The sequence below is a fragment of the Gavialis gangeticus genome, unplaced genomic scaffold (genome assembly GCF_001723915.1).
Source record: "Gavialis gangeticus isolate Ggan-Ray unplaced genomic scaffold, GavGan_comp1, whole genome shotgun sequence".
NCBI classification, from domain to species: Eukaryota; Metazoa; Chordata; order Crocodylia; family Gavialidae; genus Gavialis; species Gavialis gangeticus.
In genome coordinates, this window is record NW_017729024.1 from 30,268,904 (window position 1) to 30,285,538 (window position 16,635).

The window sequence follows — 16,635 nt, forward strand, 5'->3', positions numbered from 1 at the left end:
AAAACCCCATTTTTTTTTTTTTTTTTTTTTTACCATTTGGACATTTCAGATAGTTGAATGGTCAAAGCCACATCCAGCCTTCATCTGTTACCTAGCCACAGTTACAGAAGTTTAGTGTAGAGCCCCCACCGATAAAGATCTTTCCCATTCCTAAATCAGGCTGAACTTCCCACCTAAGTAAAAGTGCCACCAGTTGTTCATACAGCAAGAGGTGGTAAATATTTTAGATTAGTGTAACTATTTTCCAAGCAATTCACTTGTTATCTTACTTACACACACAGGCACCTATTCACACCAGGTAAAGCTATTTAAAACAAAAGAAAACTCAAGCATCAGAAGTCTTGAATTCTCATTTTCATACCACCATGGAGGTCATGATTATTTTCTTCACTAGACTTTACTTTTTCTGTAAGGCACAAATTCAGATTTGAGGCAAGTTTGGGAGGCCCCCACAATTTAACAAAGTTGCTACTGCTTTTATGTGAGAAAAGTGTAGAAAAACAATTTACATTGTGTCTGCTGTCTAGATGAGTCTGCCTATTATTTAAGGCCTTAGCCTCACTGAGGGCTGGATTCTGCAAGGCATTAAGCAATCAATTCCCACAGGTTCTGATGGGAAGTGAGGCATTTCTGCACTCCTAAACTGAGCCCATGGCTGACCCAGATGAGGTCTCAAGATCTGCCCCATTCCTTCTCCCTCTGGTGAATATCTTCATTCTTATACAATGCCAAACAATGGCCAACTTTTCTAAGCCAGACATACTAGAGCACTCCAAAGGGAACTCTATTAACTCCATTTGCAGTCCTGACACAAACTTTTCCAAGCAGAGTTAAACTTTGACTTAACACTGTGCTGATAAGCTGGTACAATGCCTCAGGGTTTGTTTGCCACCCTGGTTTGTTACATTCCAGTCCCACTGTCCAAGTTATGCCTTAACGTGAACAACGGGCAGCTGGCTTACTGCTTCTCTGAGGAGAAAGCACTTCTGTTTTCAAAGATCCTTTTTCAAGAAGTCAGAGAACTTTACTGGATTTTGGTGCCAATAAATTATATGGAGGAAAACAACTTTCACTTGAAATGCAAAACTGCTCAGCCAAAGTGCTGAGGCAGAGAAATTACTTTTAAAAGTTGGCTAAGAAGTAATCTAATTATGTGACATTTTCCATAAGACAGATAGTTTTCTTCATCTGTTTACTGCCTGAAGATGCTTTACGAACATCAAGATTCTGATTAATTGTTCCCTCTGCATGAAAGCAGTGTGTATCCCAATAAAATGCAGAGCAGCCTTGACCCTTTTTGTTATCAAAAGGCTTTACAGCACTTTGTAAGATTGGACCCATTTGAAGGGACGGAAAAAGAAAAGATGGGTGAAAAGAGCCTGGTGCAGCCAAAATCCAGTCTCAGCTCTAATGAAACAGAGAAGGAGCTGAACACAAAGTTAAGGCAGGGTGTGAGTTTTGCTTTACTTACATAGGGAGTCCTTTCTCCAAACTGGCTATAGAATGTCATTTTGACTTTGTGCTTATGCCCAGTTCTCTGATCAAAGGTGTTGCAGCAGTCAAAGGGTGGGCTGTACAAATGCAGACTAACAGCAGATTCTGTGTGGCTTGTGTTTTCCACACGGTGCAGGCCAATGGAGTCTAGACAAGCAAAGACATGAAAGAAAGGGTTACATTAGTATGAGGATCTAATAAAAATCTTATCACTATTTGGAGAAGTGCCATTAGTACTGAAAGTGATGAATAAAATACACCCACGCTTAAGGGCCAAATTTGTAACAGTGGAGGGAATTTGTTTTTTATTCTCTACAACAGATTACTAACTCTTGGGATTTCAGACGGCTTTGCTTCGTTTGACTTTTCACATGACTCATTTGTTACCTACTACAGAACACAGGCCAACAGCAATCTATGATCGGTTAAGGAAGAACACACTGTCGGTAAGTTATTGGCTGCTGTCCCCAAATAAGTTCAAGGTTATTTTCTTTCCTAGGAGACACTGGTGCTTTGAAGAAGCTGAAAGGTTTGTTTTTCCAAAGAATCAAAAACAAGACATTTCAGAAGGGGAGAGGATTTTGTAGCACTAGTTTTCACCCTGATAACAAGGACATCAGTCACACTGAGACCGGGCTACTTGTATTTTGAGTGTAGACTCATGGGCAAGGAGACAGTTGTTTTCTTCTGCAGTCATCTGTCTTCAAAATGCTGTTTCCAATATAGAATAGAACAGTCTCTTCATTTGTCTGGCCTTTTGATTAAAGTGACAAATTACCAGTGTGTGGCATGCATCCAAACTTAGTTCAAATAGCAAATATAATTGGACAGATAATAAAACAAGGCACTGTCTGTTGAGTGGCTATTAACGAGATAATGGGACCACATTCTGGGGCTAAGAAAACTGAAGGTGTTACAAGGTACACAATGTATGAAAATTAAACCTACAAAATTCCCCTCATTTTGATTCAATATGAAAGTAAAGGTTGTAAATAGTCCATGATTTTAAGTTAATGGTTCCCACAGCAAATGCATAGCAAGTACATGTGTGACAGTCAGGCTTTAATTGTGTCATGCAGTCAAGTCTCAGTTACTAGGGAAAACACGGGAGCTTTCCCAGCTTTGGTACCTTTCAAATACTGACTGTAGCATCAATGCAATTTATTATATTCACATAAGAAAAAAAATCCCTAAATTCACATTCATATCATAAGAGTGTCAAACAGACTTACTCATGTGGGTTTATAACACCATAATAGCAAAGTGAAGAAACAGCCAAGTCACTTCTCTGTGCCAGTACTGCTTAAATTACAGTATGCAAATATTCAAATAGAAACAAAGATGTGATGGCCTTGTTAAAGAGTAAGATAATACATTATGAATTCATAATATTATGCTTTCTTTAACTTGCAACTTTTAAAGCAACTCCCCCGCCAAAACAAACAAAAACAAACAAAAAAAATCAGAAAAAATGAAGGCACATGTCAGAGAACTGTAAGTCATGTCTGAAGCAATTTAGTTGTTTAAAAAAAGAAAGATAAGCAGTTGGCATTCAAGATCATACACCCATAAAAAAGCGTGATTGTTTCTGACAAAAACTTCCTGTTGGCGGGAAAAAGGAACCTAAACAATTGACCAGATTGCTATTCCCATCATTCTCTTTTGTGGCCCAGGTCCTCAAAGGCATTTATGAAAATAACCCCCACCTGATTTCAAGGGAGTTAGGCATCTAAGGGTCAAATCCACAAAAGGACTCAGGTATATCAAGACTGAGTCTTGGCAACACTTATGCATAATTGCTGTGTGTCCAGCTCCTGAGGGGAAATTTGCAAACCTGAGTTAGATGCTGAAGTTCCTTTTCGTAGATATGGCCCACACATCCACCTCTCCCATTTCATAAAACCACCAGACTAAGGACCAGGTGAGGGTGGGGAAACTCTCTACCGCTTCCTGTCAGATCTGTGACACTGTTCAGCCAAGAATTCAAGATTCCTGGGGCCGGATAATGAACAAGAGGAACATGACTGTTGACCATGACTGGTAATTTGCCTGAAAGGAAGAAGTCTTGGGTTATCGTCTATGCCCTAGAGATTACTCACTATTTTCCAATGAAGAATAATTAAACAAGATGCACAAAACAGAGGCCAGAACCCAACACTCTTTGACACAGGCTTTCCTCATTGGGCTACAGAGTCATGCTTCCCCGTAATTAGTTTCCCTTTGGCTTTGTGAACTTTGAATCCTTTGCATTGCATCAACAGGAGAGAAGAACACCCCATTCTAGCCAAGGCCCTATTGTGGTGGTTTAGACACTCTCCAGGGAGGTGGGAAATGATGGTTGGAAACCCCCTAGGCTGAGGAGGGCACTGAACCTGGGTCATTATACAGTAAGCCTGGCACCCCCTCTTTTCAAATGGAAGTGACAGCTGCTATGTTCGGTGCCAAACTCAGTCCTGTCTATGTGGCATGTTCTAAACACTTTTGGTCGCTCAAGGTACTTAGTTGGAGGGATGCCTTCTCTGTGATTTCCAGTCTCAGGTGTAAGCTGGGTGCTAAGATACACAGCTCAGCCCAGAGGATGGTGTCTCTTAGCATGTGCAGTTACAGAACTTTAGGGGTTGCAGGAACTTCACTGGGAAACATGTAAGTACACAGTGACTTCCAGGTGTCTAAGTGGTTTTGGCAGGGTTTGCATGGATCGCTTGGACTTCAGCACTTAAATTCTGCCCAAGTTGCTCTTGGCTGGTAGACTTAGTAAGTGATTAAGCTTCCTACTGTAGAACAAAGCCAAAGACTATTCATAAATGCAACTAAGTATTTCTATATGAACTTAGTGTTCTCTTGCTTTTACTGATTGGATTTACCTGTACTTTTATTTTAAGTTGTGTGCTTACATGCATTTCCTAACACTTATTTGTGGCTGATTCCTAAAAACTTGTAAGTATTAAAGAATTGTTCAAGAGCTTAAAGGATCAGGCCTTTCCTCCAGTCTCCTTAAATGAATTGAAATGAATGAAGGGTCTTTTAGATTAAGTATTAACACAGGTATGAGGGGACTTTAAATAACTGTTTCCCAAGCAGGATGTACGGACGCTGATATGTGAGAGAGTTAAATGTGATATAGCAACCTAGTTAGGCAGGTTTCAAAAGGAATTAACTCTTTTGTTGAGTTAGAATCACTGATTTGTAGCAAGAGAACTGTAGTATGTAAAGCACTCAACTATCTTACCGTTGATGTAGGCACACTGATTTTCCCTCAGAACTCGTTCCGATTTCTTAGTCATCTCGCCAGTCCCCTTTTTCCCAGGCCATTCAAATAAAGTTTCCTTTAGATTCCCCTGAAGGATCTTCATAAAGCAGTGCGAATCAGTGTGATCATGGATACTGCTATATATACAAAGAATAACAGCACTCAGTGTGATGTACATGTTTAATTTCACATGCTAGAAATACAGCAAATACCCTGTTAAACTGCAGATTATAACAGAATTTCCCAACTGGTGTGCCATCAGGCATGTCCAGGTATGCTGCGGCATTTTGAGCTGAAGCCATGCCTCCTGCCTGGCTAGAGTCATGCCTCACACCTGCTGCTGCTGTGGATGCAGACAGACAGGGAAAGTGGCTCCAGCCAGGCAGGGGGAAGGGCTCCAGCCCAAAATGACGTCCAGCTGGCTGCGCAGCACTCCTCCCAGTTGGTGTCTAGCTGGCTGTGCACCATACACCCCCTCCCCGCCCCCCGGTCCGGTGTGCTGCAGTGCTTTTTTATTTAGGTAAGTATGCTGTGGGGTGAAAAAGGTTGGGAAATGCTGGATTATAACATTATGGACAAGAGATCTTGGTTTTGCACACTTCTCACATTATCAAAAGCCCCACAAATCTTAAAGAACTATTTGCTGTGAGTCAGCTAAGGCTAATGTATTATTTCAATAATCTAGCAATTCACAGCAGGCCTAGAAGTACTTAGCAGATAACTATCAGTGAAAGCATACTTAAGAAGAGGTAAAGTCTAGGGAAGAAAGCCTGCCTATGGGGAAACAAGAGGGTGCTGAGGGTTCTAGCAGACATAGCTAGTTGCAGGCTAGCAGGAATCTAATAAATGTGCAGATCCATACCTCTCCCTAGGAGAAGGGGCTTTCTAGCTCTTCTCCATCTCCATGACCTCTTAGCTGGTGTCACAGGCATGAGGTACACAGATGAAAGGAAGTTTCACTATTTCCCAGTGGTTCTAACAGCATCAGTAAAACTGACCAGACCAAGCTCTTAATTTCACTCACTTAGGAGAACCTGGGCATCAGCAAGGGTGCTGGGACTGTTTACCTCTTTACTCAGAAATACTTCTGGAATACTATATTTGTAGCCAAAAGGGTAACAAAGGTGATTTAATTAAAGAAATCAAAGCTTCCTTGCTGTAAAACCAAATGGCTTTAGGACCCAGGCCTCCCAAGAGAAAGCTTCCTACTCATCCCAACAAATGGATGTGTTTTGAACCCTGATATACAATGTTTAATGCAGAGGCATTCAGTGCTTATACACAACAAGTGCTGTCCAATAAGAACAGACATCGTACAGCTTTTGATTTGCAGGAAGCCCAGGGCAGGGCTTGTTTTTTGGCATAGGAAAAACTCATGAATGCCACGTAGTCACTCCCTCAGCAATCTCCTCTACTAAATCCTGGTAACAATTTGATCCTACTTATTTAGACAGTGAAACCAAACTGTGGTATCATTCCAGTCTCCAGCAAATGCTTCTCTAAGCCACAAACATAGTTTGATTTAAATTACAGTCTCTACCTAAGAAAACCCCTGTAACCATAGCTGGTGGGCTGCAGGTCTAGACAGTACTTTTACATCCATTTGGGGAAGTCTGCATGACACCTTCCCAATTGGTATCTAGCAATATTAGTTCATTTGCACATTTAAAACAAATGGATAATTTTCTCCTTATGTGCAGAACAAATGACCAGCAGCCAAATCCTTGCCCCCACAAAAACCTCCTTCCCCCTCAACCCCCCCTCCCTCCACAGGCTCTTTTTAAGCCAGCAGCGCTGGGAAAGGAGTAGAGAGGGACTGATCCTACTGCCACAGGCTTGTACAATCTAACAGGTTGTATCTCCATCAAGGTTTGCTCTACAAAAGGAGAAATAATGTGTGGAATAGATGGAGGAAGGTCCTGTGTCTCAGGGCTCTGAACGGGCTTCAGCGACTAAGGTAAGGGCTATGATTGCAGATCCACTAGGCAATTTCCCCAGACTGGTCACAGCAGCTGCAAAGGCAGATATCACAAAATGGCTGTGAAAGCAGCAAACAGCACAGCTGGAAAAGGATTCCACTCCTCTCCAAACTCTAAGCCTCCTTATCCCTAGTCTATTTTCTTAATCTAGCCTAACAGATTAAATTACATGGAGCAATGAAAAACTACATGAGATTTATTCTGCAGTACAGACCTGATCCTCCAGGGCATATTCAGGCAGAATTCCCCTTAAAGACAAGAGGGGTTTACTGCAGGTTCCTGTACATTTAAAAAATAATAATCTAAAAGATAGAAACTTCAAAAATACCCTAAAATCATAATATTCTCATTATCTTTTTGACACAGCAATCCATTATCACTATTAATGTTTGTAATGATCAGGATTTTGCCCTCTACCTGTTTTTTATGATACAACAATGGCACAATCTTACAACGGACCAACTGAAAACTTGTGTGCCTTTCTTTTTTTTCCTCTCTTTAAATCAAGATCTTTGGATACAAACCTGCCATGCCCTTCAGCCCAGCATAAGACCATCAAGTTGAACTTTCCATTTCCTTTATCCACAAGATTTCTTGTGTACCTGGAGTAGGAAAAAAATTGTATATTTTTAAAATACACATAACATATAAAACCATACATTATGCATTTGAATACAAAATGTAAAGACTACAAGTATGGTACATCACAGTATATAGGGTCTGTTTCCCTTGGAAGAAAAGCTGTATTTAGAGAAAGCGAAACTAAATGTTAATTGTTTCTGCCCATGTATTTTTTCTGATTGGAAAAAATGAGACAAAATTCACATATTTTAGCACCCACCCAGCTTTTGGTTTACATCCATCAGTGGGATTTGGAAGCTGTGGATCTGAGATTGAAGAAAGGATAATATCAGAATAGTTGCTGAATGAAGTCACTCCAGCAGCAAGCTTATAATTAGAAACAGATTACTGCCATGAAGAAATGAAAATAAAGAGTGACATTCCTCTACAGCTCATTTTCAGAGATTCCTGGCTTTCCTTTCTGTTGAATGGAGCTCCTTTGCATGAGGACAAAAAATAATTAAATGTAGGGATTGCCATAAACGGTATAGGTTACTATTTTGTGGAAAGTTCTGTTTGTACTTGTAACATTTTTGTACTGATAAAATACCTACATAGTTATGTCTGTCAAACATTTGCTCCCAAAACAAAGTCCTGTATGATAGAATATGCTAAAAATGTTTCCCATAATAAGATAAAATAAAAAGGCATAAAGAAGTTTAGTGTTTAAAAACATTAACTAATAGGTTATTCTAGGGTATTTGCCAGTCTCAGGACCTCTTGTACCCACAGTTACACAGTTGACTGTTTCCTTGTGCTCTGGTGTTGATCTATACATATCAAATGGTTGACTATTGTCCTGCATGTATTATCTTCCTTTCTAAGGCAAGGACTGTCTTTTTGTTCTGTGTTTGTACAGTACAATGGGATCCTGGGCTGCTGGAAGCTATGGCAGTACAAATAATAAAGCTCTTCACCCTCTTTGTAACTGAAGGCCCAATCCTGCAAGTGCACACAAGTATCTTTGGTCACACAGCTAATCTCACTGACACTACATAGCATCAATGCAAAGCAAATGCTTATGTCCTTGTGGAACTGTAACTAAGTAGTATGAGAGACTATAACAAAGTGACACACCATTTTCTCAGTCACTGATAGACTGTGGAAGATTTTTACTGGCATGCAGGAGGAGGAGGTTTTTTATTTATGTTAACTAGCTCTTTGTTTTACATACCTTCCCCATGAGATGGCTAGGTTTATTTTTCCAAGGGAAGATGGTGTAACAAATTATTTTAATTTGATCACATTTTCTTTTACCTTCATTGCACTAAAGTTAGTTCCTTTACTTTCTCTCATTGCACTTTTACCTTCTGTTGTATAGATACAACTTTCCCTTGTATGATGTTGGTATTGGACCAAATGTTTCATAATCTGTTATTTCTGTGCTGCATGAGTGACTGGTCAAGAGGGAGGTCATCATACAGATTTCTCATGTTACGAGTGTTATAACAGAACACAAGATTGAAGTGTAGAAATGAAGATTTTTGAATGAAAAAAAAGTCAAAGTGAAAAAAAATAGAACTGATCCAAGATAATGTTTTCTTCATAAAGGGAAAAATAGAAAGGAACAAAATGTAAAAGTGCTGAAACAAAATAGACAGCTGTAAAAACAGATTACAAGGTATCAGACACAAGAAAGAAAAAAAGATAAATAAAGAGCAACTTAAATTCTTAACTAATATTATACTTCCTACCCTTAAGTAAGAGTATAACAAAAAACACTACTCCAACAATATCTACAGAGACTAAGAGGAAAGAATTAAAGGAATTAAAAAAAAGAAAGGGCAGGATGCTACTTATCACAGCCAGGCAACAAGACACTACATCCAGTTACCAAGTAAACAGAAAATCAAGGGTCCAATAAAACCCTTCTGTTTTCCCTAATCTATGGTAGACACGGGTATATTTATGTACACATACCATGATGGTCACCAACTAAATGAAAGTGCCTGTATCTGTGTGAATACAAGAACTTGTATTAAAGGGCTGAAACAATCTGAGAGTCAGTGTATTACTGGGTAGGGTGGCTTTGAGCTTAAAGCATGTGACTGACATTCAGAATATCTACATGGTAGTGTAAGAGTAATGTTGCCATGATGGGGGGAATTTTGCAAGATGTAAAGATTTCTTAGGGTGATAACTACATAGTTGGTTCAATAAAAGGTAAGATAGTCAGACATTCTAAAATAAAATAAAATAAAATAGCTGTTTTTAAATTGCATGTTAGGTGCCTTTCTAGATACAGTTCCTGATTCTGACAGAACTAGCCTGTGTTAAATTGCATAGGGTGCCTCTATGCTGGGAACTGTCAGCCCACCTCTCCCAAAAATGCAGATCTGCCTCAGTCACACTCTCCCCTGTGGGCAGGCAGAGTGCAGTCAGCAGAGGAAGCGCTGCCTGGAGGTAGAACTCCTGCACCTTGCAATGGAGCTGCGCTGATTCTGGGCTGAGTGCCAGGCCACATCTCTGTGCCTCAGTCCTTGGTCTCCAACACGTGGCTGACACCTCTCCTCCCATGCAGCGAGATCAGACACTGCTGAGAACCATGGCGAATCCAGTGCAACAGCATAGGTCAGAGGTGCCAAACTCATTTGGCCCCAGGGGCTGGATGAGTGGTGTGGGACTGGTCCAGGGGTCAGCCCCACAGGCCACCCTGGACCACCAATACACACTCCAAACCCTGCATGCCAAATCTAGCTTGCTCTGGGACCCACAGCGTCCCAGATGGGCCGCAGCAGGGTGCTTGAAAGCAGCTTGCATCCTGAACCGGCCATATCACTATGGTACTGGATCTGGGTCAGGGAGGGGGGGCAGGACTCCTAAACTGGCCCGGTGCACATGGCTCCATGTGGGCATGAGGCAGGTCCGACACACGCTGCGTGGGGCTCATCTTGAGACCCAGGGCCAGGGGTCGGGGGCTGTATCTTTGACAGCCTGGGGGGAGGTGCCTTCCCGTGCACTGGGGAACGGCAGGAAAGGAGCGGAGGAGGCAGGGATCTAGCCCCAGCCCCAGCCAGGGCACTGGGTTCCTCCACCTCCCTCCTGTAAGAAGCGTCATGTGCCCAGTTTATTGGGGCTACAGGGGTCCAGATAAAAATAATCGATGGACTTTTAGCCCGTGGGGGGGGCGGGGGGAGAGGAGGGAGGCAGCCGGTACCACTGCAGGCACGTGACGCCCGCCCCGGGCTCTGCCGCAGCCAGCAAACAAGCGACGGGAGGGCTAGCCCGGCTGTCACCCAGACCGGGCGCTAGGCTCGGATTGGGCGAGCGGACAGGGGTGTAGCTCGGGGAGCGCCCTGATTGGCTGCCGGAGCCCCTCCTTCTCCCTGCCTCTGCACAGCCCGCGGTGGGGCAGCCTGGAGCCCCCGGTGGGGAGGAAAGGGGGGTGGGGGGCGGAGCGCTGGAGCAGCAGCGCCCCCCGGGGAGGCACAGGGAAAGCTGCCGCCGCCGCCCTGCAACAGCCCCCTGCTGCGCTTTGTCTGTAGGGCACCGGCACCGGGCGGGTCAGCCCCACAGGCGATGGAGAGCGGGGGGAGCAGGGGGAGACGGTCCCGCTCCGCCCGGGCGCGGACGGGCCCCCTCACCTGAACTGGTCGAACTGGGCGAAGCTGGCCCAGTCGGCGGGGTCGCTCTCGTAGGACTCCATCAGCGCCTGCACCTCCTCCACGTTGACCTCGTCGCCGGCGAAGAGGCGGTGCAGGATCTGGACCAGCTCGTCCAGGCTCCGCGCCTTCCACACCTGCGTCTGCTCCATCGCCGCCCGCTGCCGCTGCCCGCTCCCCACGCGCCGCGCGCCGGCTCCTGCTCCCAGGCTGCGCTCAGCGGCCGCCGCCCCTATTTATGGGGAGCTCCGGCGGGAACGTACCAAGTGCCCGAGGAGGTGGGGACTGACACGCGGGGGAGTTGCCCGCAGCGGATCCAGTGGCTGGCCCGGCCCGGCCCAAGAGCGGGAGCCCCCTCCCACCCTCTCCAGGCGATGGCCCTCATCACCCACCCACACGGCTGCCCTCTCCCTGGGCCGCATCCCAGTCCCACCCGGTCTTTAATGGCAGGGGAGCCGTTTAGGAGTGGGCTCACACACTCTCTCTCTCATTTAATATTAACACGCACACACTTTATTAATATTAACCCTCTCTTTGGTACGATATTAATCATCTTCCTCACTGTCCCTTCATAAAAGCATCACTTCCAGACGTTGCACGGGTGTGACACAAGGGTCCCTTTTTCTCTCCTCAAACAAAGGGAGGCGGAGGTGCCACATCTTGGGGCACACAAGGCTCTTTGGGTAAATCAGAGATCTTTTATTAGACCAACTCACATAGTTGGCAAACTTCTCAGCAAGTTTTTGGGTTTAGATGCCCTTCGTCAGGCTGAGGAAGCATCTGCATAAAATAAGAAGTTTGCCAACTATGTGAGTTGGTCAAATAAAAAGATCTCGGATTTAACCTGGTCTGCTTATGTCCTTAGACCAACACCACTACGTCCTACACCCCTGTCACATACTGGCTCAAGGGCAGTCAGAGGGCTGGGGGAGAGAACGGAAAAATGAGGGTTAGAAGGGACCTGAGGAGTCATCTAATCCAACCTCCTGCTTGAAGCAGGACTGTCCTCAGCTGTATCCTCCCAGCTCAAGTTTTGTCTCTCCAAGTCTTAAAAACCTCTAAGGATGGAGATTCCACCACCTCTCTGGGCAGCCTGTTCCAGTGCTTTACTACCCTCCTCAAGAAAGTTTTTCCTGATAGCTAACCTCAGCGTCCCTTGCTGCACCTTGAGACCGTTGCTCCTTGTTCTGTCATCTGCCACCACTGAGTCCAGCTCCGTCCTCTTTGGAACCACCCTTCAGGTAGTTGAAGGCTGCCATTTCACAGTCCTCTTCTCCAGACTAAATAAGCCCAGTTCCCTCAGCCCCTCCTCAGAAGGCATGTGCCCCAGCCCTCTAACCCTTTTTGCTGCCCTCTGCTGCACTGTCTCCAATTTATCCACATCCTTTCTATAGTGGGTGGCCCAAAACTGAACACAGTACTCCAGATGTTGCTGCTCCAGTGCCAAACAGAGGGGAATAATCATTTCCCTCAATCTGCTGGCAACACTCCTACGAATGCATCCCAGTATGCCGTTAGCCTTCTTTACAACAATGGCACACTGTTGGCCCATATTCAGCTTATTGTCCACTGTAACCCCCAGGTGGCTGTCACTGACAGAAGGGGGCATCCAGCATCTCCCTCCTGCTCTTGGATGGCCTCTCCGTGGGCACCTTCTTCCCCTGAGGCCGAATGCAGGGTGTACAAGCAAAACAGGAATGCAAATGAATGACATTCACAGATGCTTTAGGTACTTCAGAACAAAGAAGGTGAAGCTTCAAAAAAACTTCCAAGCAAAAATAAATAAAAGCTGCCACCTGGGTTAACTTGAAATAAAGCTTTAAAAAAAAAATCTTAGGTTGGATTTTTTTCCTAGAAAATGTAAGTGGAATAAGGATATCTAATGCATGCAGAAATGTCCTGTACCAGACTACATTAACAGAGGTTACTTATGTTCTTGAATCTTTAAAACCACAAATACAGTCTGATTCAGTTCAGTGGAATGGCTTGTGTCCATTAGTACCATTAGTATCTATAAAGTGGCTGGCATTCTATAAATAGGATGCACGTTTGCCATGATTTTTGCCAGAATTTCACCTTTAGAAAAATAAAAGTACTGTATAGATCAGATCTTTAGGCCTGACAGATAGGACTGATGATTGTTATATTGCTCATTAGCTGTTGCATGGGGTACTGGCGCTGCACTAATCTAGCCTCTGCACTATGGAGTCAACAAAACATAACCTTTTTTGTGATGAGGATGCATTTTTCCAGGGTGATGATCATTCCTCTAGTTTATCCAGGTCTTTCTGACTCCTAACCCTACCCTCCACGGGGTCTACAGCAGAGGTGGACAAAGTCCAGCCCTTGGGCCGGATCCAGCCAGCAGTGGACTCCATTTCCCAGCAGCCCCTGCCCGCATGGCTGGGGCAGGTCTCTATGCAGACACCAGATGCAGCTGCCCTCTGATAGCACAAGGCTGGGGTTGCCACGGAGGTTGGCCCCAGCCCTGCTGGCAGGGCACGGCAGGGCAGGGCAGGGCAGGGCAGGGCAGGGCAGGGTGGGGGGCTGCTCCGGAGCTGCTGGGATCAGGGCAGCTGCAGTCAGGGCCAGGACAGAGCCGCTATCTGCAACCTGCGCACCCCTGCCCTGGTCCCGACTATCTAGTTCTGACTATGCGTGAACGCATATATACAGCATTCATAAGGTAGAAACAATTCTACTACAAAGCAGGCAGAAAATAAACCTCCGCCTTGCTATCACAACACAGCTGCAGTTGGGGTCTCCATGGAGACCAGCCCCAGCCATGTGGGTAGGGGCTTCTGGGAAATGGAGTCCAGCTGCTGGCCAGATTCTCCATTTTGCCCACCCCTGGTCTACAAACTCTAGCCAACTTGGTATTGTCTGCAGATGTATTAAATGTTCACTCAATTTCAGCCTTCAAATCATTAATTAAGATATTAAACAACAGCAAACCCAGGCCAGATCCCTGGGAACTCCACTTGATACCTCCTCCCAGTAGACATCAAGCCATTGATGACTACCAGGGGCAATGCGTAGGGGGTGCACGTGGGTGCACGTGCACCCCCTGAGTGCGGCGGTGCACCCCCTGCAAAAAGGTGCCGGTGTTCCGTGATCCCCACTGGGTGGTTGCTGACCCTTGGTTGGTGCTCATCACCCCCCTCCCCACCGCCCCCATGGCATCTGTGGGAGCTCCCAGTTCACCGCCACCGTGCTTCCACTGCTCTTAGCACCGCCGTGCCCCACCCCCAGCCACCAGGGGCACATGCCATTCATGATGACTACTCATTTAGCACAATGATCAAGCTAGTTATGTATTTATCTTACAGTACTTTCTTCTGGTATGTATTTCCTTAGCTTGCTAATGAAGTGTCATTGGAGACATTGCTTATCATATCATTGTTGAGGTGTTATTTATCATCCCAAGTTCTTTACCAAAAGCTTTGAAATGGCTCCCTAGCATTTCTTGAAGGCCTTAAGGTGGCTTCCTGATCTGACCTGATCTTTTTCCAATTCATTCTTAGCCTCTCTAGCCAAGATCCACCAGACAATGGTGGATAATTCTTTGAATCAGATATAAGACTAAATTGACCAGGGGTTGATCCAGAGGGGACATGTTGATGTGGTTGCATTCCCTTTTCCACATTGTATGTTGGCAACTCCCATTCCTTGCTACCCCAGACATCTGGATCCCTTGTAGAGTCTGGCCTACACCATGGGAGCAGCAGCAGGGACATCAAGTCCCTAAAGCAAGTAAGAACCTGCCTGACATCTGATTAATCATGTACCTGCAAGACTTGACCTTTTATACTTTTCTTCTGCAGCTCCCCACCCCCCCACCTTATTTGCCCTTTGTCTTCCTAATTTCCAGCCATTTCCTTTTTCACAGCCAGCTTCTTTTCTACCTTGAATTCCACCACTGTAGAGTCTCCCTTACTCAGCTTTGGCTTTTTTCCCCCTGTTTCCTCCCCACTTTCCTGCTTTACCTTTCCCCCCCTAATTTCTACTTATTTACATTCTCTTTGACATCCTGTCACACTTTTAGTTTCTCTCATTCCTTGAAATCTCAGAACAGCAGAGACTTCCTATGTCTGACCATGCCCGAAAGCTTGCTAAGAACTTTTTCCAACTACTCAGTTGGTCTAATAAAAGATGTCACATCTACTCAAAGAACTTCACCTGCCTATGTCCTTAGACTAACACGGCCCCAAACAAAAACCCAGCAACATGGATCAGTCTATAAAATTCATGGACTCCTAACTGAGTTGAACCATCACCTGAAATACTCCCTTTGGGGCACAGGCAGTGGAAAGGGGGTGGGGGGACTAATGGGGCTCAGGCCCCCCAAATGCCAAGACAGCTCAGCTGCAGACTGCTGCAGCAGAGGGGAGGAATGCACTGGGATCACAGTCAGCGCAACACAGCATGCCAGTAAGTTTCTTTTGACTGCCTGGGCTTGGGGGAGGCAGATCGAGACCCCCACAGTGCAGGAGGGAGCAGAGTAAGGGCAGAGGCGAATCATTCACCCCTGCTCCACTGTGGGGATTGCCCCATGACCCAACCCGACCCAGCTGGGGAATGGGGCCCCGCCTGAACCGGGTCATGGGGCAATGGGAGCCTGGTGGCTAATCCAGGGGCATGGGTGGGTGGCTCCCACCACTGTGCACACCGTGGGGGAGCCAGAGAAGGGGGCATGTTCTCCTCCCCCTGGCTCCCCTGCACTGCACCCCTGCATGAGATGCTGGGCTCTGATTGCCCCACAACTAGCCCAGCTAGGGCTCTGTTCATGGTGAATGGGGTCCCAGCTGGGTCGTGGGACAGTCAGAGCCTGGCGGCTCCTCCAGAGCCGTGGCATGGGGTAGCCAAGGTAGGGAGGCCAGCTGTGGCCCCCAATCTTTGCACAGGGCAAGGGCAGACTGCAGCTGCGCTCTGCCTGCTCCTTCCCTCTGTGCTGTTCTGAAGCCTTTGAAAGTGGCGCCACCTGGTTCATTCAGCAGCGGGACGCACATGGTACTGAGCTGCTTTCAAAGGCTACAGCAAGGCACAGAGGTGGGGAGCAGGCAGAGCGCAGCTGTAGCCCACCCTTGCCCTGTGCAAAGATTGGCTCCCCAGTGCTGTGGTTCTGGAGGAGCCATCAGCTCTTCCCAGGGTGGGGTGGGTGTGGGTGTCCCAGGGGCTTTGTCTTCTCTGGCCTGGTGGTGCAGCCGAGGCTAACCCTGATCAATGCCTGGGTCCTGCCCCCCCCCGGGCGGTGCAGGACTATAGCTGGACTGGGGCCAGGGCCAGGGCCGGGGCCGGGGCCAGAGCACAGAGGCAGCCAGGGAGGGTGCAGGACCGGGAGGCGGTGGACACTGGCACCAGGCAATGAACCCTGGTGTGGAGGAAGACGCTGCCACGTGGGTGCTGCCGGCCTCAGCCCCTGCCCAGCCCCAGCCCCAGCTTCACTGTCTCCCCCTTCCGCTCCTTCCCTCGCAGACTTTGGCTAGGAGTCCACACGTGCTCAGCCCCCCACAATTCTTTTTTCCATTCACCTGTGCTTTGGGGGCACCTTTTCTCCAGTGCAAAGCTTCAGAAGCGTGGATGTTTTCTCCAAAGGTACCTGTGATAAGGTCTAATTATACATAGATACAGGTGTAAGGTGAACAGTAACTCTAGTATTTAGATCCATTCTTACAGGGACTCTTTCAAT

General features: G+C 46.2%; 1 protein-coding gene across 1 annotated transcript in view; it reads right to left on the minus strand.

Annotated features, from left to right (window-relative positions):
- The window catches only part of CDO1 (cysteine dioxygenase type 1), a 13,005-nt gene extending 1,874 nt beyond the window's left edge, over nt 1–11,131 (minus strand). The window contains exons 1-4 of the mRNA XM_019516987.1: nt 10,929–11,131; nt 7,248–7,325; nt 4,724–4,881; nt 1,472–1,641 (exon numbers count right to left, since the gene is read on the minus strand). Coding sequence (XP_019372532.1) covers nt 1,472–1,641; nt 4,724–4,881; nt 7,248–7,325; nt 10,929–11,098 — 576 coding nt within the window. The 5' untranslated portion in view covers nt 11,099–11,131. The remainder of the gene's footprint in view (nt 1–1,471; nt 1,642–4,723; nt 4,882–7,247; nt 7,326–10,928) is intronic.
- Nucleotides 11,132–16,635: the final 5,504 nt, after the last annotated feature.